General features: G+C 39.6%; 1 protein-coding gene and 1 long non-coding RNA gene across 4 annotated transcripts in view; one reads left to right on the forward strand and one right to left on the reverse strand.

The window, feature by feature from the left end:
* ppp2r3b (protein phosphatase 2, regulatory subunit B'', beta) overlaps window positions 1–13182 on the reverse strand; it is an 18556-nt gene extending 5374 nt beyond the window's left edge. For 2 of the 3 annotated variants that reach the window (XM_086265463.1, XM_086265464.1), the window contains exons 1-7: window positions 12988–13182; window positions 12178–12571; window positions 2835–3020; window positions 2356–2459; window positions 1603–1705; window positions 203–277; window positions 29–115 (exon numbers count right to left, since the gene is read on the reverse strand). In XM_086265463.1, the coding sequence (XP_086121589.1) occupies window positions 29–115; window positions 203–277; window positions 1603–1705; window positions 2356–2459; window positions 2835–3020; window positions 12178–12531 (909 nt within the window). In that variant the 5' untranslated portion in view covers window positions 12532–12571; window positions 12988–13182. Of the gene's footprint in view, window positions 1–28; window positions 116–202; window positions 278–1602; window positions 1706–2355; window positions 2460–2834; window positions 3021–5865; window positions 6283–12177; window positions 12572–12987 lie in introns of those variants that run through there. The other variant, XM_086265465.1, reaches the window with a different exon arrangement.
* Window positions 13183–13240: 58 nt separating this feature from the next.
* Window positions 13241–23909, forward strand: part of LOC147311252 (uncharacterized) — an 82897-nt gene continuing 72228 nt past the window's right edge. Inside the window, exons 1-3 of the long non-coding RNA XR_015125315.1 lie at window positions 13241–13379; window positions 13869–13997; window positions 23623–23776. This is a non-coding gene — a long non-coding RNA (uncharacterized LOC147311252). The remainder of the gene's footprint in view (window positions 13380–13868; window positions 13998–23622; window positions 23777–23909) is intronic.

Genomic DNA, 23909 nt, shown 5'->3' on the forward strand with positions numbered 1-23909 from the left:
AAAAAAAGCAGAGTATGTGAATAAATACCTGGAGAAAGTTACTCTTCCTGAGCTCAGAACATGTTATTTTCCCCGTCCATGACCGGTTCACATTGTAAAATACCCTCTGAATCACCTGAAAAACAATGGACAGTCTTATCTTTGAGATAATGCCATTTCCGTGTTTCACTACAAAGTGCAGTGGTGTATAATTAAGGCATACCGTTGTGATGTATCGCGAGTGAAAGTCTGGTGCCTCTTTTAGAAAGGCCAGGCCCGGGTGTGAGTTCACTACATCCTGGGAACATAAAGAACAAACCAGCTCACTTTGATGTTACTCTGCTTGATTTATAAAGCCAAACAAAAAACAAAATAAACAAACAACCAAGCGATAAAGATCACTCCGATGACACGCTATGCCTTCTGCACTAACAAAAAGATACGCTCAGTTAAATTCTGCAGTTATTTCCAGGCACCAGCTAAAAGACAGACAACATCTATCTTTCTTTACAGGTATACAAAGCACATGACTTTCAAAGAAGGAATGAAAATGAACAAAACTGATTCACACATCAGTAGCTGCCAGTGTTTATAGTTTATAAACAGTGCTATGTAAAGAAATTCTCCTTTTTAGGAAATCAGAATTTTCTTTGATTTACAAATTTTTTAAAATTCTCGTCCAACTTGTTTCGGGATGAGCTTGAGCCCTTTTTAACTGACAACAAAGTGTTAGGAAGGCCAAAAAGAATAGGTTTACTGAGTGACCTTCTCTCCTTTCTAACGCCATAAAGTCACAGTGAGGGTGCTGCATTTCAAGTGAACACTGCAGCTATATTCTTGCCGTGAAACTCCCTCATGTCGCTTCTTTATTCTACTCCCCATCTTTCTACTGGAGGAAAGAATTGTTGACATAAATGTGAAGGCGGCAATGAAATTAAAAGGCCTTATTTTCAGGGCAGTCGTCGTGCCTCTTTGACTCTTACTGTGAGAAATTAAATCATAGAGAAACACATAAATCACAGGGCACAGGAAACAGGCGGGGACAGTCAAATCTACTCCACTGCAATCCGCCTTTCATTCATCAAAACAGTCAAAGGCGATTCGCTGAGTGGAACCACACAAATTAAACGGCGTGAGCCACAAGGCATCTCTGGTGGTATGCTAACGGGCGTTCAGCTCAGATCGCCACTTCTGCCAGCATGAAAATGAATCAGGTGTAGGGTGGGGCGTGTGTGGCACACCAACAGCTTGTCAGCTGGGATGCGAATACAAATAGCCGCCACAGCAGGTCCACATGGTAAGAATTTCCAAACAGTCAATTAAACCTCTCGTTTGAGGACAATAAATGAACCATAAGTCCAGGTTTTTGTGACTATTTTAGTACCATAATGCATTTATAACATGAGCCACATTTTCATCTCTATCAGGAGACTCTTCTCTCATAACACTATATTCCAAGCTTACAGTAAGGTGGCTGAATTAGTCCTCCGCCACATGAAAAAGCACAGTCTCAGCAGGGCAGTCTAAAAACATACGTCCAGTTTGCACCACCCAAGCCAATGCTATTTTGCCATCCCACACTGCCAAATCCAGCCCTCTCCCTGGGTGTGCTACAGCCAGTACCTGCAGGAATGGAATAAAGTCATCTTGTTCCAGGTAATTACAGCCAGGCTTGGCCAAGAGGTGCACAAATTTAGAAGCGTCATCATGACAGGTCAGCAGAGTTCTGGAGGAGAAAAGAGAGAACAGATGGTTACAAGGTTACTCCCACTTTGGCTGTTAAGTTGCCTCTGTCTGTTTTATCATTCCTTCAAAAGCATAAGTTTGACAATGTTGTACTAAAAAGTGCTTATGTGAAAGTATAATACATTCTGAAATTAAGATTCTGTATCGCTGCTGGGTGATTATAAGCATGGAGTGTTATGGTAGCAACTCAAAAATAATGGGAGTGTCTGTTGTGGCCTCTTCTAAGAATGGCTCAGTCATGAGCTAAAGTCAAAGGGCAAGTCTGTCCAGTTCTCTGGAGGCTTAAGATATTAATACAAGAGCATGCCTATTGCACACAACCACATTCAGTGCAAATCACCAGTATAAAAGCCCCTTGGTATTCCTTTCAGTTTCACGTAGAAAGACACTGAAAGGATGTTTTCATTTATACACTGTATGTATACAGAGGGTCTTTCCCCTTGTGATGTTTATGAGGGCAAAGATTTTTGTTTAGGAATGAAAAGGAAAATGCAATAACAGCAGAGATAATAGCAGTGTATGTTATTCCCAGCGAGTGGTCATCATTGTTCAAAGGAGATTGTTTAAGCCATTTGGCTGTGAGTGAATGCACCAGTGGTCTAGTGACAATAAGAGAAGCTATTGTCTTACTTTCTCCACATAGCCACAAACTTGTGAACGGACACGAAGCCCGTCCTGTCGCCTCCAGCTGAGCAGAACAATGGCACTTTCCAGTAGAGGGGACACTCACAGGCCTATGGAGACAAGGTGGCAGAAGAAACGGGGTAGTGTGTGATCAGGATTTAGAGAAGATAGAGGAGAAAGATTAAATAGAAATGCAAACTCCACAAAACACATGTGACCATTAATGTAGAAATGAATAGTGAAAAGACATCAGAATCAGAATGAGTGTTTCACGGTTTAAAGACTTCCCAGAGGAAACCTAGCTGTCATTGCTCTCTTTACTCAGGTTCCCCTCTGACCATCACCAACCTTCTTCAAGGTCACGGAAATAATATTTTTCCAGGAGGTTTTAAACATCAGCAAACATTCGTACAGTCAGGAGCTAAATGGCACTAATGAAAATAATTTGCTGTGTGGCAGCTCCATGCTACAAATTATCTACTCACCTTGGCAACCTGCCCCATATCCTCAATCGTGGCTCTTTCATTTGGGAATTGGGAAAATATTTTCTCAATTTTGGAAATGAGGCCGTCAATGTTAAGGTTGGCTTGGGGACGGCCCTGTGGGAAGTAAAACTTGGGAATGCTTTCACTCAGTGCTGTGGTGACTGGCTCCTCCGTCCTCACCTGAGCCTGGGATGAACACAGAGAAACAAGCAGTTAGCGGCTGATGCTAGCAAAGGCTAAGACCACTCAGCTCAAGTATTCCAGCATGAGCTCGAGGCTCGTCTGAACACAAACTCTACACATTGCTGGCATTCATGTAACTATACCTCTCAGCAGCCCAAAGGCCATCAGGGAAGGGTTGTGACTACTCAGCAATCACAATTATTCATGTGATTGACATTTTGCTCCAATACAAATTCACTAAAAGATAAATAATATCTACCAGTGTTTGTAACTTATAATCATTTATTTATGAAACAGTGTCAAAAGGATTTAAGAATTTAGGGCTTTAGACTGGATATAGAAATCTGCAGATAGTAGAAGTCTATAGTCATGATGTGGACAACTTGTGCTACATTAGTCAAATGATTGGTCTAAAGGGTGTTTTGTTTGAAATCTTAATGGAGAATGAGCAGTTTGTACTGAATAATGATTACAGGCTACCTGTGGCCAACTACAATAGGGTATTATACTAAATTTAGTCTTGCAATCTTTGTGCACTGTGATTCAGATGTAAACATGGTGACTTAAAACAACAAGTGTGTTTTAATAAGTCATTTTAAAACTGCTCTACTTTTGTTTCCACTTAAGGAAAACACAGAATTTCAAGATTTTATCTTAAATGTTAGGATCCATGTAAAGAGAAGTGAAAAAAATAATTGCAAGATTTTACTACAAGCTTCCTAATAAATGCATGTAAATGGAGAGGCACACTATCAAACATGGTTCATGGCAGATGTTATGGATGGCTCTTTCAAGTACCCAAGTAAATCACGAGTGACAGTGTTATCACTTAAACGAGTGCTGTTCGTCTACGGCCACTATGGTTGTCTTTAGTGGAGGGAAACACAGCTGAGGAACTAAATGAGTTTCGGACTGCAATGTTATGAATGTGTGCCTCAAAAGGAGAGCAACAGCTTTTTAAAAACAGAAAAATGAAAGCCTGCCTTTTTTATTTGTTTTTGTTTTAGCTGTGGGTATTTTTCTTCTTTATTATTGACTGTGATCTATTTTATTCTGTTCTACGAAGCACTTTAGAGTTATGTCTTGAAAAAAATGTTATACAAATAAAGTTTATTTGTTTTATTGGCAGGATATTATAGGCAAGAAACAAAACTGAAACAGGATTAAGTCAGGGATATACTCTGAACACAGCAGAGGCTAGTGGCTTGAAATGAATGTATTCACCTTCGATGCTTGTGTTTGTGCAGTTTCCTAAGTGATATAAAAACCTGCCTTTATGTTGGAGCTTGCATACGTCTGTGTCTGTTATTATTACTATGATCCCAGGCAGAAAACATCATTTTTTATTGTCAGAGCTTGGTTGCTTGTGCTGTATAATATTATTTTGTTCATTTATGCTTTGTTTAACCATGAAAACATGTGTTTCCTGACTATGGAAAATAACATATTCTCTATTCTAACAATGGAGACATAATATTATGTCCAGGAATGTCACAGTGAATCCAACTGACCACACCAACAGAGCATAGCTGGCATATTAGGAAGATATCAAACTCACTGATAAAAATGACCACTGTGTCACTCACACGGTGCTATGAGCCTTACACATAAAAAGACAACGCGCTCAGTGCCAAATGAGTTGTTATGCTGCACTTATCACTATGCAGACTTTAAAAGACGTACAAATTACCTTGTAAAATCATCACTAGGAACTTGAATGACTGTGTAAACATTAGACTACTTCTTATTGTTGCTATTTTATTGCCATTTTATTATTGTTGTAATTTTAATGTTTGTTTGAAACAGGTCTCTCTTGTAAATGAGACAGTGAGTCTCAATGGGACTACCTGTATAAATAAAGGTTACATTTAAAAAACAAAACAAAAACCCAGTTACTAAATACAGCCTGAGCAGACTATACTTTGCTCTCAATCGTCATTCTCAAAGACTATTCAAATGAGTCAACAATGCTCTAACCGAATCATTTTGTGAGGCCTCTAATAACTACATAAACACACCCACACTTTGCTCAGTTAAGACACCAAAAATAACATCTTGCTGTTTCTTTTGGTCAAACATGTATTCTACCCAAAGTTTATTAGACTAAGTCTCCATGTAACATCATGACTGTAACAATAAAACATTCAACAATAGCTTAGAAAGGCCTTAAATTACAGATCTAAACATAACAGGATGGTAAATCTTTCCTTGCCAGCTTCTACTTATATGACTGTTAGTACTGTCTGAAAATGTTTTGTTGTACTCTAATAAATGATGAATGCTGCTGATCCTCCGCTCTTGTCAACTGTGTTGGTGTGAGCCATGGCTATAAAAGGACATAAACATCTCCCGTTGCCCTGCCCCGCACTGTCCCCTCTTTCTCTCACTTCATGCTAACCGCTAGCAAAGCTCTTGAGCACAACTGCTAAGCCACATGACATTTTACATATTCCCCATGATGTGGTCTGAAAGAGGACAGAGAGGCAGCTGTGCATAACATACCACAAAAGATGAAACACCATCCAGTACGCTTAAATTTCCTACATCTCCGTACAAATGAAGAATACCTTCATTAACAAAAAGAAGAACTGATTGCACAACAATATTTCACATGACACAGCTGTGCGTGAAAGCAAAGTTTACAATATGCCCAGAAAAAGACTTAACTACTACTTTGCCTTTATTTGCCTAATCCGTTATTGTACTTTAATTAGTAATTGTGCTACAGTGACATCTGAATACCAAGAAAGTAAGCCCATAAATACCAGTCAACATTAATAGACCTGTCCCCTCACTGAAAGGCCAGCAAAGCCTGTTTGACACAGCATACACTCACACAAACACCTGCCTGTCCTTGCTGGAAGGCTCTCAGCCTCTTCTTAAACCGAGAGGGCAGAACAAAGTCACATCCACGTGCCAGCAGAGCCAGCTCCTTCCTCAGGTCAGGGTCCTGACGCAGGGATAGCTCCTTCATCCTCATCCTCGCTCCACACAGGACGAGGAACACATAAACATAAACAACACTCAATCCAGCGTTATCCCCTTGACCATGCAGTCACCACTGTAAGTTAAAAGGCAGTGGAAGCAGTGAAGCTTCTCTGTGCGTATGTCCCTGTGGTTGTCCTCCGTTTGAGTGAGAGCCACTTAATGCATGAGAGCAGCTGCTACTGTGACTCTCTCTCCCATTCCAGATCTGGTCTCACAATTTCAGCTCAGCCTGCTGCTCTGTCCCAGCCTCTACCCAACATGCACACGCACACACACAGACGCAGCAGTGTCAGGGAGCCCTTGCCTCAAAGCTGCTGGGGAGATAAGGAAGAACTGGGTGCATGTGTGTGGGAGTCACCTAGTGTATGTGTGGGATGGGAGGGGGTTCAATGGATCTGCCCTTTCCAGTTTGCATTCCTGAGTCCTCATTGAAGGTTATGTAAAGAGACAGACCTGTTGTTGCAGCTAGCAGTCGCCAGAGTTCAACTACAGGATGGATCTCCATATGACAATGTCACACTGTTCAAGCTAAATGGTTTTCCTTCTGAAAGCTTCCACAAAACAAAAAACTTGGGAAACTGACCCCCTTATTCTTTAAAAGGCATCAGGGTGCTAATGAGAAAATTCAGAATAAACCCCTGAAGTGATGGAATATAATGAAAGCTGCATATTACTTCTACTGTCACTAAATTTGCCTCCAAGCATAGATCACAAAAAGAGATTGAGCCAGAACAAGCTACTGATGCATGGGTATGTAAAGTAAATAAGAAGGGTATTTACTATTTAATGACAGAAAACAAGGGTCCACTCATCAGATCATATCTAGACAGCCATACATTTTCCCCATATGTTCTGCATGCTGTCTTCTGGTGGTTTTTGTTTTGCCTTCCCTTCGCAAGCTTAGGCTGCCAGCCATTCCACATCTTATTATAGTTGATGGGCAACAGAGCGAGGCAACGGGACATGCCAAATTCAAAGACTGATGACCGAACCAGTCCGTGCCTATTAAAAGCACCACCAAGCACTGTTTGGGCAATCCAAGAAACTAGATCTGGAAAAACATGAGTGTATCTTTAGTCCTCAAACAAACATCTACTTCCGATTGCTGTTATCCTGAAATGACGGCAATTACATCAATTCTCCATAAACGCACTGATCTAACAGCTGTAGAGTTGCGTTGACTGCAGAGATTGTAGACAGGGCAAAGCCCAACGCCTAAACACCTTCTCATGCAAGTAGCTAATCAAACAGAAATGTCATAGAAATGTCCGCATCAGAAGACTATGTAAATAAACCTGTATCTGTTAATGGCATTGTCCATAGAAACTAAAAGCACACCCACTGTATTTTTAGATGACAGGACTCCACAGTTTTCCACTGGTTTCTGCTCAGTCCCAGTCCCTGGCGTCTTCCCTACAGGATGCTGCTGCTGCTTGATAAGCTGTTTGTATACATTCATTTCACATCAGCTGCCTTTTGCTGATGCTCTCAATACAAATGAAACGTAGAAAGGAAAGCACAACCAAAAGAAACAAAACAAAAACACCCCAACAAACCCTTGACCAGATTCAAGCTTGAACTCTCATCTACTGTTCAGTCTATTTTTGCATAAGCAAACAAAATGTGAAGTCTGTTCCATAAACAGAGCCATCACGACACAGCAGGGATAACAATGTGTTGTTTTACACATGTAAAAATAACCCCATGGGTGTGAGAAGTGATGGTGCACAGGTTCTGTATAAAGTTTGTGCTTTTTAATTAACTAGATAAGACGAGCTCCAGCAGGCGCTATAACAAACTAAATCATCTTAGGGCCACTCCAGGAAAGTTGTCTGAACAGCACCTTGAGAGGCAACTATCTTACAGACAAGCTGCTAAACATCCCCGGGCTGATGGGTCACTTAGTAAACAGAAAAGCAGGAAAACTCAAGCTGACCCCATAATGTGTCCAATCTCTAAACTGTGAAATCTGATTTGTACACAACAATATGTTAAGTCATGTTGACTTAACCGAATTACAGATGAGATTATGAAACACACTGTTCACTGTTAGAGACCTCTGGCAGATCTACGTGTTAGCATTTCAAGCACTCAGATGGCAAGATGAAGGTGGATTTTAGATGGGCTTCAGCAGACTCATACTCTACAACTATGATATTCAAGAGACCAAACCCACCAATCCTATCTGACAGTGACATGATTTCTACATCCAATCAGTGGCGACTTAAACCATCACAACCCTTTGGTAGAGCCACAGCTTGTTCACAGAATGAGAACAAAGCCAGTGTTGCAGTGAAATCCAGAAAGCTCTAACTCAAATCCCCACAACTGGGATTTGAGTTAGACCATCTATGATGGGGATTTGGGATACATGTGAATATTTGTCAGACATTCAACTGAGTAACTGATAACACAGTGGTCACAGACAGAACATGATGTGAGTAACAAATGTCATAGCAGTCTAACCTAGATATTTGAATGAAAATCAATGTAACCAATATGAACAAGAAGTAGAGCAAAGGAAGAAGCTGTAGCTGAGACACAGGCACACCGGTACTTGTATAACAGCACTGCAGTCTGTTTGTTTAAAGATTAGGTTGTAAATGAAGTTTGTAAAGTTTTTTTCTTCTATTGGCACCATAAGATATTTAAGCAGGATGATAAAATGTTGATGTACCGTACTTTTTTGACATTAATGGCATAACTAGGTAATAGGAAATAATATGTCAAACAATTACACTTTTTATCAAGATATTCAAATCTCATGAAAGTAGGAGATGCCACCACTGAAGAAATATGCTTTCAATGCATCCTGTAGTTTTACAGAAAGCTCACAGTACTAGTTAAAAACAACATTTGCTATTGTACAACGTTGACGCACAAATGACTGAGACTCCAAAATAATAGCACTTGCGGGAAACACTTTAACACCTGGTGCTCTCTGACAGGTCAGACAACTGATAACGTGACCCCAGACCCCCTGCTTCAAATAGCTTCTATGTTGCTGAGTGCAACCAAGCATGTTTTAAAAAGATGTCTTAAGAAATGCACGATATACCAAATGCAGATGCGGAGAACAGAAAAAAAAGTGAAACCCTCAAATGCAATGTGCTCTCACTGCCCTATATTTCAATAACTCACTGTTTGACCAATTGGACTCCTAACACTGAAGTGATTTTACGTGTTGAGCTACACAGCAGCTCTGAAAGCCAAGCATTCACGGGAGAGCTGATATTTACTGTACATAGTGTAAATAAAAGACCTGCGACTACATATCCTGACAATGAGCAGCATCTAATGGAAGCAGTTTCAAAGGAAATTACGCAGAAGATGAATGTGCTGCCACACCTCATCTCACTGGCAGAGTTCTGGGTATCCAATGCCAGCACAAGGGAACCAAGGCTATCTATATCAGTGTCTGATGTCAAAGTCAGACCAGCTGTTCCAGGCTGCATCAGTGTGACATAAATCGAATTTTTTAGTAATCCTTTGAAGAATGCATCTGTATGCAGGAATTCATTTTGTTGTCTTAAAATAGAAGTATTGCATTTATTCACCCTCACAATCCCTCTAATATTGAGTGACACAGTGTGGCCACATGCCATGACACATCACAGCAGAATATACAAACTGCCCAGCAGTTGCCTTATAACTGATTGATCAGCGGAGAGAGGGCATTAGCGGGCAAATTTCACAGTGGTGTGTGAGAGTGCGTGTGTGTGTGTGTGTATGTATGCAAATATCCAAAAGTTTAGATTCAACCCTCCAACTGTTCAAATGATTAAGGCTCAAGATAAAGAACAGAAACAAAGAAAGCCCCTGATAGACAGTTAAAGATAATCGATTACTCTAGTTTCAAAGAGTGACTCTACAATCCACACTTCCTCTTGTGGTCAGGCTATTAAATAATCAACTATAGCTATGAAGAATGAGGTTTTACCTCAACCCCAAAATTTATAATAGATAAAACTGATGGACATTTAATTAGTTAATTTCATTTTATTGTCCTCTATTGAAATACGCTGTTTATCTGTGCCTATAAGGCTGTGCAGTAAGTTGTAAGACCATAGTTAAGCATAGTTATTTATTTTATAACATACTACCACTAGTGCTACAACTGGTCCTGCTAGTCATGTTTCTAATATATAAACATGTAAGTTGAAACAAACATTAGATCTCATTCTCCTGCTCTGTTATTTTACATGTCTACTTGAAGATCTCCTCATGCACCTCTTTAGCATGTCACTAACATGTAGGAGGTGGGGTCCTGAGGACCATATGCCTCCAGCTGTCTCAGGCTGTCTCACTGTCATCACATGCACTAATGTCCACAATCTATCACTACTCTAGGCTTTCACGTTGCACTTCTCATCCTAACAGATTATGAGTCCTTGAGCAGATATACAAAATATTTACGGGCAGCTAACTATTTTGTGTAGATTGTTTTTAGGCCATAATCTAAACAATCCAAAGCAAAGCACCTTGGACCCAGCACAGTAAGAAGTACAGCACACAGACTGAAAGAAGTAACCAGAGCGCCAGGGACAGGCTAGGTTCAGACACTCCCACTTCTCATACCACACTAATTCATGGGTGAGGCCTGAACATTTGGAAAGTATTTGACTAATAATCACTACATACGCCTACAGACAAGAAGGCTCCACTGTGACTGGGTAGAGTGGACAGCCTCTAAATGTCTTTGATGCTGTAGGTCACTCAGCATCCTCTTGTGGCCAGTGAGAGCAAACAGAGATCCCAGAACATACAAGTAAGGGAAACTTGACAATTAAATCAGTGTTAATACAGAATTTAAAAAAGAATTACAAAAAAAACAATGCAAAGACAGATGTTAAGCAAATATAAGTGAAATCCACACTATGTCCATTTAGAAGTAGCATTAAACGGGACATGTATGCTTTGTATGACAAAGCTCAACTTATGACTAAAACAGAATTTTTTTTTTAGATTGGAAAAAAGTAACTAGGAGGAGGATAACATTAATGTTTACGAACTTTTCATGTGAGATATTTCGATGCTAAAGTAAATTATCAGTGGCAGAAGCCAATGTTTATCTAGTGTGTTGCATCAGTGTTGCACTGGTTAAAAGTTGTTTTAGATCTTGTTTAATAAAGTGTGATGAAGAGGGAAGTTTCTTTTTTCTCCCTTGTTTCCATGTTGCAAAAAGGAAAACTAAACAATAACAACAACAAAAAAGGCCCCAAAAACTCTACCACTTTTGGCTAAATTAGCATTTTTAACACTGACCCAGAATTTCAAGCTCAGACATGTCCTTTTTGCAAGTACATTAAGTTTGTACGTCATTCATTTAACTCACAATAGCATAGCAGTTGTTCGGGTCATTACTGACTGGAAAATCAACAGTTTATGATTTCAGCTAGTTTAATTAATTAGAGTTTAATGAGCCAGATAAACATTATTTGATCCTAAAATGGTCAGAAATAACAAGAAAACCCATAGTTTTCTATCAAATAAGGTGACACATAGAGACTGCATTTCCTGTTCCACATCATACTCGCTTTGCTGCTGCCCCACCAAAAGGCCCATTCTGTGCCACGAAAACCTTGGTTTAAATGTGCAAATATGGATTTAATTTCAGGTTACTGTATGGATTGCACAATACTAAAAAGATATGCAGATAAACTGCCAGTTAAACATACAAATAAGTGCATTAAAACTATAAAGATAAACTTACCAGACTGATAAGCTGTTGTGTAAAAAAATGCCAAGCCAGGATTGCTTTATAGTTGGCTTACCAGAAAGCAAAGAGAGGTTCCCCTTTCGACTTTTAAATACATGTTTACTATCGGTATGCAAAGAGTTTAAAATATTCAAATCATTGTGCAACACACCCTCAAGTACCTCAAGGTGGTTTCAGGAAGAAAAAGAACAGGGTGGCACACCTTGTTTTTCATACTAGTAAATCAAAAACTGTCTGCAGTGTAATGCCTTTAGGATAAAAAAAAACAACAAAAAAACGGACTAACAGCTGGCACAATGCAGAACTCCTTGTTTAGTGGATCTTAGTATGTTTGTGGATTTTTTCCTGTGGCACCTTAAGACCTTTTGGCTAAATTTTTCAACAATTAGTTAAATGCTTACTAAAAAACATGGAAAATATTTTTTGGAGTTATTGTTCGAATACACAGTTTACCTTCTTTGTGCTGAGAGATCTCCGTAGTACTCTTCCACTTGGTCCAGTCATTCTGGTGTTACTGCTACTTCGGGAAGGCAGGGTACTGGTAGATGGGGTGCCGAAAGGTGTACTTAAGGGAGCAGGCCTCTTCTCTGCCAGGTTCTTCTGTGATGCCACATTGTTGTTTTCATTGAAGCTTAACGACCTTTTATCAGGAACGTCCCCAGTACCTAATTCAATAGGCTGTCCACTTTTGATTAGATCAAGATAATTTCTGAGTATTGACTGAGTTGTAGGATCACTCAACCAGTTGAGAAATAGCTCGTCTACTTTCATTTTAAGAACCGGCTGGAGAACTTGTGGTGACGGCATTTTGGGCAATGTCGTCTAAAGCTTCCTCTGATGACCGTACCTGCGAAGAATTAAAAGCATCTTTAAACTCACACCACCAATATCTGCCTCCCACACAACGTCCATAGATGACACGAAACTGTCAGAGCAGCGGCGCTGAGTAGGTCACTGAGCAAAAAAACATGACACGAGCAGTAGCCCTTGCTTTGAGTACAAACCAACACTCACTCATGTTATTGAAATTTAGCGCGAAGCGTCAATGCTTTAGCCCATAGGCGAAAGTGGAAAACCCATATGACTTCAATAATGTTTCCAGCCAATTTTAATCCACCACACGTCAAAAACGGCTGCATAAAGTAAACATTTCAAAAGCTTCTGTTAATTAAACCTATCCTTCTATGGAAGAACGGGGACTACAACAGGTTTAGCTACTATAGCTTTAGCAGCTAGCGCCAACTAGCCAATAAATGCACCCACCTTGCCGTGAATGGACAGCAATGCAAAACACGTAAATATGACTCTACATTTCCTTCATAAGCGATGATACTCAGCGTACGTTCGGCTAACAGTCAAAAATAAAAGCACCATCGAAAATCCGGTGACATTCATTTCACTGGGAGAAAACACAGCAGACAGGAACAACTTTTCAGGCTCTCGTTCCCCTGGTAACCACACAGCGTTATCGCGAGATCGTCCACTCTCCGCGGAGTCAGTAAGCACTTGAGCTGACGCACACCTGTTAAAATTTAGAAGTGTGGAAGTATTTCTCATATAATGGTTCTATTTCCCCCGCTACATAAGCCTATTCTAACACTGTAGTATTCTCATTTATAAGTAACAACAAAAGCCTTACTGCCAAGTCTGTCTCAGTAAGTATTAGAAGTGTTTTCAAAGAAACTAGGCCGTAGCCCGTCGACTTGGACTTATTAACGTCCAATGATTTCATCTCCTAAGTTTAATAAGTTCATTTTTATGACTGTAGTATGTAGTATTATAGTGATAAAAAATATATAAGCATGTAATATAATACATAGTAAGTTTACGATATATTGTGGATTAGTATAAATTGTATGAGGTTGCTATTATTGCTTGTGCATCTTGAGACACTAATTTAATACAGGCGTTCATTCAGTCTTTTTCTCATTTAACCTGTACATCTACATTCCCTTTGATAATGTATGTTGATGATATGTATTGATATGTTTGTATGATGTCCAGCGAGAGCTGTTCATCAGTGCACTACTCATTTCCATGAAACTAGTCCTGTGTGTCCAGTTTAGCATCGTACAAACCTGATTCCGACTGTGCATGAATAACAATGATGCATGTGTGTCCAATTTCACTCTGTCTACTCAAAGCAGCTGGACTGAGCACCTGCTGTATATGGAGCTGGACATACTTATTGATTACTGTGCGGAGGAGTGGCCCCAGACATCTGGCTCCCTCATTGCATCCCCCAGCATAGAAAACAAGCAACACAGGAAAAGGTCAGTTTAGATTATTGATACCATATATGACACCTGCAATAAAAGAAAGCACAGTGGAGTATTTTTTTTTTTCATCAGAAAGGCATGCTTTATAACAGACCCAAGACCCAGGCTTCAACCACTGATTTAATGGTTTGGTTTTTTTGTACTTGAGTCTTGTCTACATTAGTAAAACTGATTTCATGATCACAGGGTCGGTACTAATGGTACACCAATTTCACGTGGAATTCTTCTCATTTACACAAGCACTGCAGCCAAAACTAACATGTTGGTTATTGTTTGTTTCTGTGAAAACAATGTTGCTGGGTAATTATGTTTATTATGCAGCCAACAGAACAAATTTTGTCTGGACTAATCTTTCTCTTTTGGCATTGACTGATTATGCCTGTAAACATTTTTTCTAAACACCAGTTTTTTTGGCATATGCGCTGTGTGTAATTATTTGTTTCTAATGACTTTAATTTACTTCACTGGAGCTTTATGACTTCTGACATGACGGATGTATTTTCGAAGGTGATTTAGAATTTTTAAAAAGTTACTTTTTGATGGAACCCATACCGCAGTGGTATGCTGACAGGCTTTACTGATGTTTCTCTTTCTTTTCGGCATGAAAGACCTTGGGGACACCTATCACTCCAAACCTCTATCTCGTTAATAAGAACATTCAAAGTGCCTGTAGCTTTGTTTTTAAGAGCGCATTAACGGCGGTTCCACAGTTGTGAAAAATATCGACTGAATTCCTCTGATTGCTTCCCTTGATAACACGAGTAAATCAAATCTGAAACATCCAAAGTTGTCTGAGGCGCGGCACGTAATGAGAAACCTCTTTGTTCTGTAGAGCAGCGAACCTTACATGTGTTTTAGAGCCCAATCAATATCCGAAATGAGAAGAGAAAAAGTCAAGGTCTTGAAACTTTAGACTTTGCAACTTTTCAAAGTGTAATTATAGTGTACAAATAGGATTTTACCCAAAGCAGTGTGCATGTTGTTTTTTCACGCCTTGAAGGACATTTCAAAGGTTTGGCCGAGTCTGAAACCACAGGGGGACAGCTGGTTAGCGTAGGAAAGTGTTAGTGAGGGGTTTATGTGTGCAGCTCGCCCTTACTGCTGTCAGCTATGCTATATGGACGCTCTGTGAAGTAGACGATAAGCAATCTGCTCTAATAAGGGGAGTGAATAAAGTTAAAAGTGTTGTGTTGTAGTTATGTGCTGTAGAGAAATATTTGGACCATACCGTACTCACATACTAGAAAAGGCAATGGGCCATGGTTATTTTAAGGTTTAAGTTTGTTTGACATTGGTACGTTTAGCTACTACTCTTTTCTCTTCATTTAAAAGATCCAGATTGCAATGTGAGATTTTTTTGTGGCTGAAGTTTCACATAAATTACTTACATAGAAGGAGAGCAGTCTTTAATAAGTAATGTACGGGTAACTTTTGTTGTGTAAAAGTGTAAAAATGGCTTTAAAACATACTGTAGACAGACAACAGTGTCTACAGTGCTTTTACTTACACTCAAAGAAAATCTGATAGTTCTCTCAAGCTGTTTTTTCTTGAACATCTTACAGGATCTGATACCAATCCAAACATCTTCACCTTTGACTTTGGCTTTCATTCAGTAGGGACGTTTACAACGCAAAGTCAAGACAGTGACAAATTTGTGAGCAACGTTGCCACCTTTGTCTCAATTGCTTCTAAGTGGTCTTAACCTCTGTTGCACATTTGTTTTAAACCAGCTCATTTGGTACATTTTTGTACAAGGCAGAGATAAGAACAAGGCCCAATCAGACAAACAAATGACTTCTCCATCTGCTTGAAATTTGACAAAATGACCCAAATAGTTTTAACATATTTCCCAGAAGATATGTGGAATAGCAATGTAATATTTTCTTTTCTGTTTTATGACTTTGAATATATAACAACTAAATAAGTACATGATAACAGCGAGTTGAAAAGATTTTGATTGTGAAATGGAAATAATATGCAGTTACTGTTAAGTTACGGTGATATTATTCCCCAGTCGTTTTGCAAACACAACAGAAACTAGTAGAAAGTGCTTTCTTAAAAATTGTATTTCATTATGTAGTTAAACTATTTGTTCAGCTGCAATTTATGCGTATGTTGTTTTAACTTTTAATATAACTCATTGTGGCACTGTTCTCCTCAGCGACACACGAGCAGACTTTGCTTCAACATATATTGTCAAATGTGTGCTGCAGAAAACAGCAAACTGCATAAGAAATGATTTTAAGCTTGGAGTAACAGGAGTAAAAGTAAGCAGTAGATGCGTAAAAACTAATGCTGATACAGACGCTGCTTCTTTTCAATATCTCAACATTTAGAGCAACATATATGGTTTTATCTTTCCCAGGCATCTCCTTCTTTTATCTGCGCTCCGTAGAAAACACAAGTGTACTTGCTTTAGTTAAAAACATACAATCCTACTGAACCAAGAGCCAGTGTTAGCGCTGGAAAAACACATTTCAACCTCTCTGCCTGTCGATGGGACTTTTAACATTGTAGAAGAGTAGATTTAAATTTTTTAATGTTAGAGGTCTTATTAAAAGTCCAAATAATTGTATATATAAATTACATGGTGGACTATAATGAATGTAAATCAGTGTAGGAGTAGTATTGACGTGATTAATCATTAGATTTAAATCAAAACTATTTTTACGAGCAGATTAATGATCACAGTGCCTGTTGTTGCAACTGTTTAAATGCAGGAACTACTCAGGAACCCACTTAGCTGGAAATATTTTAAGCACAAAGTTTCTATTCTGAAGTGCATTAATATAATCAGAAAGTTGCTCCCATCCTCACTAGCCTTTATTAGATTATTTTTAAGAATCTTTATTTATTTTTTTGCTGTTGTTGTTGTACAGCAAGTGATGAAACTCTGGCTGACAGGGTGATTTAAACTCTCAGATTCCTGTGGCATGTAATACAAAACAAGGTACACGAGTTACCACAACAGTCCTGAAATGTCATTTTTATATGCCTCTGCCCATTGTGCACTGTGTTTGTTTTATTTCCAGACACTGCTGAAATAATTGTTAGCATAAAGCAGAAATTTTACAAGGATGTTTCTATAGTCTAGTGATATTTTTTGAGCAGAAATTGCTTTGATCTTGGTCTTAAACAATCCTCTGTTTGATATGGCTTTCAAATGAACTGTGGTATGAACCTCACGTTCTGCCTCCCAAAATGGCATCGGGTAGTGATGAGCCTTCTCGTAGCTCTTTCATGGCTACACTGTAAACACGCAACGCTGTTTTTATTCCTTAAGAAAATCACAGACGCAGAATCAAACTGTCTTCAGTCAACATTTAGATTCCTAATATGCTGTGCGAAATGGAGCCGCGGAGGAGGAGACTTCTTTCATTAGACACTTCACTGAGGCTCTGAAGTTCACTCCTTCCATCTGAGATGACTTTAAAAGAGAAACAATGCATCTGCCTATTGGGGCCTTTGGAGATTTTCTCTCTCATCACATATTAATGAAAGAGGTGCATGTATGGAGTTGCAAAGCTTAAGCAGGAAAACCTGGTTTTGAGCATACCAAAGAGAGTCGACAGATATATAGATATATTTAATGGAGTCGTATATAGTGTGTCTAATCAACTTGGTATACTATATGTTGTTTCTCAGGTGAAATGCTTTGCAAATTTTCTTCAGTCTAGTTCTGCAGATGCTATACAAGGATGTAAAATGTGTAACAGTTGCCTGTAGAGGGTGCACTTCACTTGGGATGTGTTAGGGCTGTACTCCTCTCACTTGCTTTCTAAGCAGACACAGATACATACACAAACAATTCACTCAAGTGTAATGATCTTATATGAGGCACACAGACAGCATGAATCAGAGGTGAGTTCATGCCAGTTATTCTGCTGAATGCACCGTACATCAGTTTCTCACATTGGCCTCCATTTCTCCTTTAATGAGACAGGCCCATCAAGACGGAGCGGGAGCTTTTTGATATCCTCAGAGGGGCATGGTGAGCAGACACATTAATGCTCATAATTCATAGCAAATCAAGGAAGATTTTGTTGGAACAGAGGATCACACCAATTACCACTTGTTTATTGTTTGCTATTGTTGTGTTTACTGCAGTCTAATCATATTTGGAGGTCGGCCACAGCACTACATCAGCTCCAAGTGGAAAAGCTCTTTTGAAGCCTTTCATTTCGTTGTGCCATATTAGCTGCACTGAGCAGCCCTAGACAACATGCTGCCTTTGCTTTCAAGATAAAAAGAAGCAAGCATTACATCACTTTCTAAATAACTTTACAAATTAAGAAAATTGCAAGTAAATTGGTCACCTAGAAAAAACAAAAAAAAAGTAAAACACCAGCCCATTAAGAAAAATGTGTTTCATCTATTAATTTGCTTCGAGATAGTAATCGTTTCAATAATGGCTTGAACATGGGAACGAGAGTTCGTGTTCGATTCTGGGCTGATGTTGTTGGTTGCTAATGTTTGGCCAGACAGAGCTCCGTCTTTTCCCTTCTTGCCCCTCCTATGGAACAAGCAAATTCGTGGCATGAAAGCAAGAAAATCATGGAAATCAGCAAGGCCTTCATTATACCAAGGTCATTACATCTGGCTTTTATCCTCCTCTGTACTTATAGGAGGTAAGAGAATCCTATTCTCCATCACCCAAGGCCTCACCTTTGAACACACACATGCACACATAGGCTTACACCAGAGCCAGCATTTGCTCATGCACGGGCACACACATATACACAGGCAAACACACGTAAGTTTCTCTTTCATTTGGCCTGCTTGAATTTCATCATTCATTTTTACATCACATTAGTGTGGTGTGTTAGTGGTCGACTTGTCTGCGTGTAGAGGGCGGCTGTTACTTCAGGAAAAGACTGAATAATGCACGGGAGAAGGCAGGGAAAGGCTCAAAGGGGGTCTGTAACAGAAGAGATGATTGCCTCCTTATACTATACATATATATGGCACAGTTAGGGTGCACACAAAGCGAGGTAAATAGATCAGTGTCTTGAATCTTGCTTCACGGTAAACTGGAATGTAGGTGGGCTGTTTTTGGGCCATGCAGTAGAGTAAGAGTGCTTAGTTGACTTTTTTAAATGATAAATCCCACTTAAATGTTGTGTCCTGTCCCCTTACATCAAAAAAGACCAAGAAGATGGAAAATATAAGCAAGAGTTGAGCCAAGTGGGTGAAATGTGCTGCTGTTTTGTATCATTAAATCACATTAGATTATTCTTGGAAAAATGGCAAGTATTAACAGCAGATTTAGTTTCTCTAAGCAGTCAAGGTTATTATTTCAGATCTTTTCAGAGACATGCGAGTATAACAATACATTAAGTTACTTTAATTAGGCTATTACTTTCAAAATAACCCAAACCTACAATCTGGAGGGGAAAAACTCTCCACCTTTAAAGTTAATATTTTTAATGGGCATCACAAGACAGTTGAGTCTTACCTCCTTCAGAAAAAGCAATAACTGTGATGTTAAGGGGAAGAAAAGTGTTCTCTTAATGTGCGCCAAAGATGGTCTCTTTTGTCTGCCTCACTGGCTGTGTCTAACTCAAAACTCTCGATTGATCTGATACCACCAAGAACTGGCCTGCATATTAAACCAAAGCTGCGATACATCTCCTCTAAGACGGATGAATTCGGTGCATGTGTGTTTTAGTGGGCTCGTGGCTGCGGTCCAGGTTTGGATTATTACAACAAAAAAAAAAGCTGAAAAAACCTATTCAGCGTTTGCTGTTGTCCATTAATAGTCATACACACCATAATATCCCTCAGAAGTCCAGCTCAGCGCCTGCCAACACACATTGGCCTTCGCTTCTGATGCTGACATCATTTAATCTTTAGGAGGAGCTTGAAGTTTCTATCCCAAATCCTTGATCTGGTTCACCTTACAGGACGAGCCTCTTTGTCTCTAATCCAAAATAAACAGACGCGTTATTGTATTCTCTCTCGTCCAAGGCACACGGACTTCTTTGCCTGTCTTTAGGTGAAGCAGTCTCTCTACTTTGCTGCCCATCCACATTGAAAATAATTAAAAGAGCAAAGTGAACACAAATGTCCTCATCTGCTGTGCATGGGAACTGACAAAAAGCCAGGAGATATCCCTTTTCAGAAAAGCACGCGTACTGCCAGCGCATAAACACACACAAGTCCTTTGTAGATGTATGCGGTACAACAGTATGAAAAACAATCCTCTGTTGTCTCACTGTTTTTTTGTGCCTGGGTGTTTTATAAGCATTGAAAAGGATGCACACTTCTCAGATTAGGACTGGCAGAAGTGCTCGGGAGAGTGCGCCAGGAAAAGGATGAACATTAGGCACCTGATCAGACAGGATCAATGAAAAGCAATTAGATGATAAGTCTGCAGGAGCAGGCCTGCGTGCGCACGACTGCAGGGGCCAAGACCTTTACAACAGCCAGAAGAGTGAGCGAATAAACATATCTCCTTCAGCCTTTATGCAAGAAGTGAATAAGGCTGAAGGAGTCTGTGACGATCTGTTTAGCGTAGTACAGTATTTATGTGCGTTTGTCTGCTTCTGTCTCCTTGTGCGGCTTATGTGTTTTGCCTAACATCTATTGTCATAATGATGTGTGATTATTAAGGGAGCAGGGATTTCACAGCAGGGGAAAAAAAAGGGGCTGAGCCGACAACAGGTTGGGCCTCCCTTTGTGTCTTTGTTTGAAAGCTCAGCAAATCCATATTCATGCTCCCAGTATGCACACAATAGCAATATGCAACACATTTGTTTATAATCTTTGTTTATTTGGGTTGCATACATTAACAAATTCCCATTTCGTACTGCTGTAATTCAAAGAGGAGGTAAAAGGTAACGGTAAGGAAAGGTTTCTCGCAAAAGAGGTGGACACAGTCTCCAAGAGCTGATGCATTGTTATTTCAGTTCTATCCATGGGAGAGTTTAAGCTCTTGCAGTAGGCTTGCTATTAGGCTAAACCAGGGTGCGCTGTGTTCTGTGTGGGTTGAAAAGACGAGTTCTGACCATTAGCGTAGCTCCCGTTCCTGGTTGCAGAGTACAAAAGCGCATAAGAGTTTTTCTTCCAATTTGTGTGTGTAATGACGACACACACAACAAATAACTCGGCGCTTAATCCAGTCTTTGTTAGTTCATTGAAATATTTTTCCCTTTGTCTGCTCTAACTAAAATATCCATCATTTGTGGCCCTTAAAACTAAATGGAGGTGTAAACATAGCGTATAGGATGCAGTAAAGTGCCTTTCCTCCTTACTTGATTCCTGCATGTGCTCATTTCCAACACTAGATGGCTGTCTGTGCTGTGTATGCCTTGTGTCAGCACCAGTGCAGCCTCTTCATGCTGCTTTTTATTGGCCTTAGAAATGCAAGGCTGAGCAAAAGATTTTTGTTAATAATGCTTTGAGACACTCGGGTTATGAAAACACAGGGCTGCACAGACACAGCACCCAACTTAATGTTTTGATGTTTGAATTTGCCAGCCCTTCGTTTTTTTTTATGATGTCACGAGCAATGGATTAAATACACTGTCATCAGAAAAGTCAGTTGCAGATTCGCACACACGGAGGTGAAAGTGCATTTGAGTGCATTTAAAAATAAACTCTATGTGATGTCAATTCTAATATATATTCCACATATTTCGATCTTTTTAATGTGGTTTAGGAAAGACTTCAACTAAGCTGACAGATTTCAAAACAAGTCAGAGGTAATGCTAATGTCAAAAAACCCACCAAACACATAATTTATCATTCCAGTTATCGTATAATTATTCTGACTGCAGTGCCATTTGTGTATGTGCTTTGTTTGCGTTGTTTAAGAGGCTATTTGTAGTTTCATTATGTGCAGTAAATGGGACCACATAGAGCACTTGCTTGTATTGACTTTGAAGATTGCATTTCTTCCTTCTTCAGAGGCCGTCCGTCTCTTTAGCCTGAAGCTCCCAAACCACACAGCCGGCCAGTTCATGGTGGCCTTTTATTATGATGTCAGCACTTCGCTTAAAGAGCATTCAATATCTCCAGGACGGCCGTTGGTGGAACATCAATAGAATAACACAGACGAGCAATAGATGGCTATTCCTCATAGCCGGTCAGTTCATTTGCTCATTGATTTATTGGTAGCTGACAGTGTAATGGAATTAAGTAGCAGTGATTATCACAAGCAAACAGGTTATTTGTTTGTTTGTTCTTCCTGCATCTGTTTGCAGAGTTTCAGCACTAGCTGTGCACAGGTGAAAGATTACACACGCGCTTACGGACACGTAAATAGATCTACGAAAACTCAAAGTCCTACTGAATTATTTGAACAAAATGAGAAAGGTCTCAAAGTGCAATGTATGTTATGTGATTTATTATTAGACAGGGTAAAAACTAGGTAATGCAAAGGAAAGAGAAATGAAAGAGCAGGAAAAACAAAAGCATCCCCGATGGAGGGGAAAGCTATTGGACACAGCCTGATTTTCAGGCCTATTAAAAGATGGTCATCTAGAAAGCAGGCGGAACCTTGTAAGACAATTGAACCAAAATCACCCACATAAATCAGAGCGTGATTACCTCAGGAGCTGGAGTTATTGGGTGTTAACGTTGCTGTGCACGCGCTTTAACTTATTAACACTCTTAATAGTGAGGAACAGATTTTAACAGAAGTCCTGCAAAACCCGAATGAGGTGGAACAACAACAGCAAACCAAAAAAGAAGTAATGCATTCAACTGGTGTTGGTCTGTTTCATCTCGACAGTGGCACCTTGATGCTGAAGTCAAAATCCTCCAAGATTTCACAAAGTTTGGCAATTCTGTGTTGAAAGGTTTCTCTGTTTTGTTTTTTTTTTGGTACATGTGTACAATCATATCTCTCCATCTCCATCTACTACAGCATCCCTGGTTCTGTAATTCATGCAAAATGAAATGAAAACCTTCTTAGCAATATGCAGATTTCTTTATGCAAAACAGCATTACCTATGGTGCGCGGACGGCAGCTAATGCCTTTGATCAGTCTCTCTGACATTCTAACTACTGAGAAGAAAAGAACTTAAAAATTGTAAAGGCTCTTAATTGAAGTGAACATAAAAGAAGATACATGGTGTTAATTGGTATACGCTAAGAATAATCTAGACCTTGGAGACCACTGTCCTTTACCGGCCCCCCTGCCAAAGTGTCAGGATTTACATCTTTAATTCAAGATTTCCCCACATTAATTACCTCGCAGGCAGCGAAATGCGGATTACTTCATTTTAAAGTATAATAAACATCCAAATAGCCCCTCCACCCTCCTCATCCATGAATATAAATTTTGGTTAGTGTGCAAAAGCAGCACTGGGTCTCGTGTTCTTAAAGAGGTTGTGCAGCAAGCATGTGTCTCAGAAAGAATTTGAATTTAGTAAAAACATAATTGAAGTACACATTGTTGGATGAAAACCTTTAATCATAACAGTTCAGAGTTATAACAATAAAGTTAGAATGATGCATATGGAGATTTAAAGATGAAATTATACTTAGAGGTCACTGTGCAGGTGTTACACCAGATTGTTTTGGAAAATGCAGAGCATATTTGGCATGGTATCATTGGCATAACGACTAATTTGTATGTGTTTCTGTGTGTGTGTGTGTGTGTCTGTCTTTTCAGTGAGGTAAAGCAATTTGAACACTGGACTCCAATATGACCTTTGATTATGAGAGGAATAAAGCAGTGCTCATATCCCAGGCCTCTCCGTTTCCTCTCAACATGATGAATGGGACACCCTGAGCTGCAGGACAGAACAACCATTTGAGAATCCAGGGTGACACACACACACACACACACACACACACACACACACACACACACACACACACACACACACACACACACACACACACACAGAAGTGCTGACAGACAAATGACACTCTGATGGAAAGTGAAGCAAATGCCAC

Source organism: Aulonocara sp. 'chitande type north' Nkhata Bay, linkage group LG16 (assembly GCF_057382095.1).
Source record: "Aulonocara sp. 'chitande type north' Nkhata Bay isolate Kocher_YH1m ecotype deep benthic linkage group LG16, A_spYH_male_GT1.1, whole genome shotgun sequence".
NCBI classification, from domain to species: domain Eukaryota; kingdom Metazoa; phylum Chordata; class Actinopteri; order Cichliformes; family Cichlidae; genus Aulonocara; species Aulonocara sp. 'chitande type north' Nkhata Bay.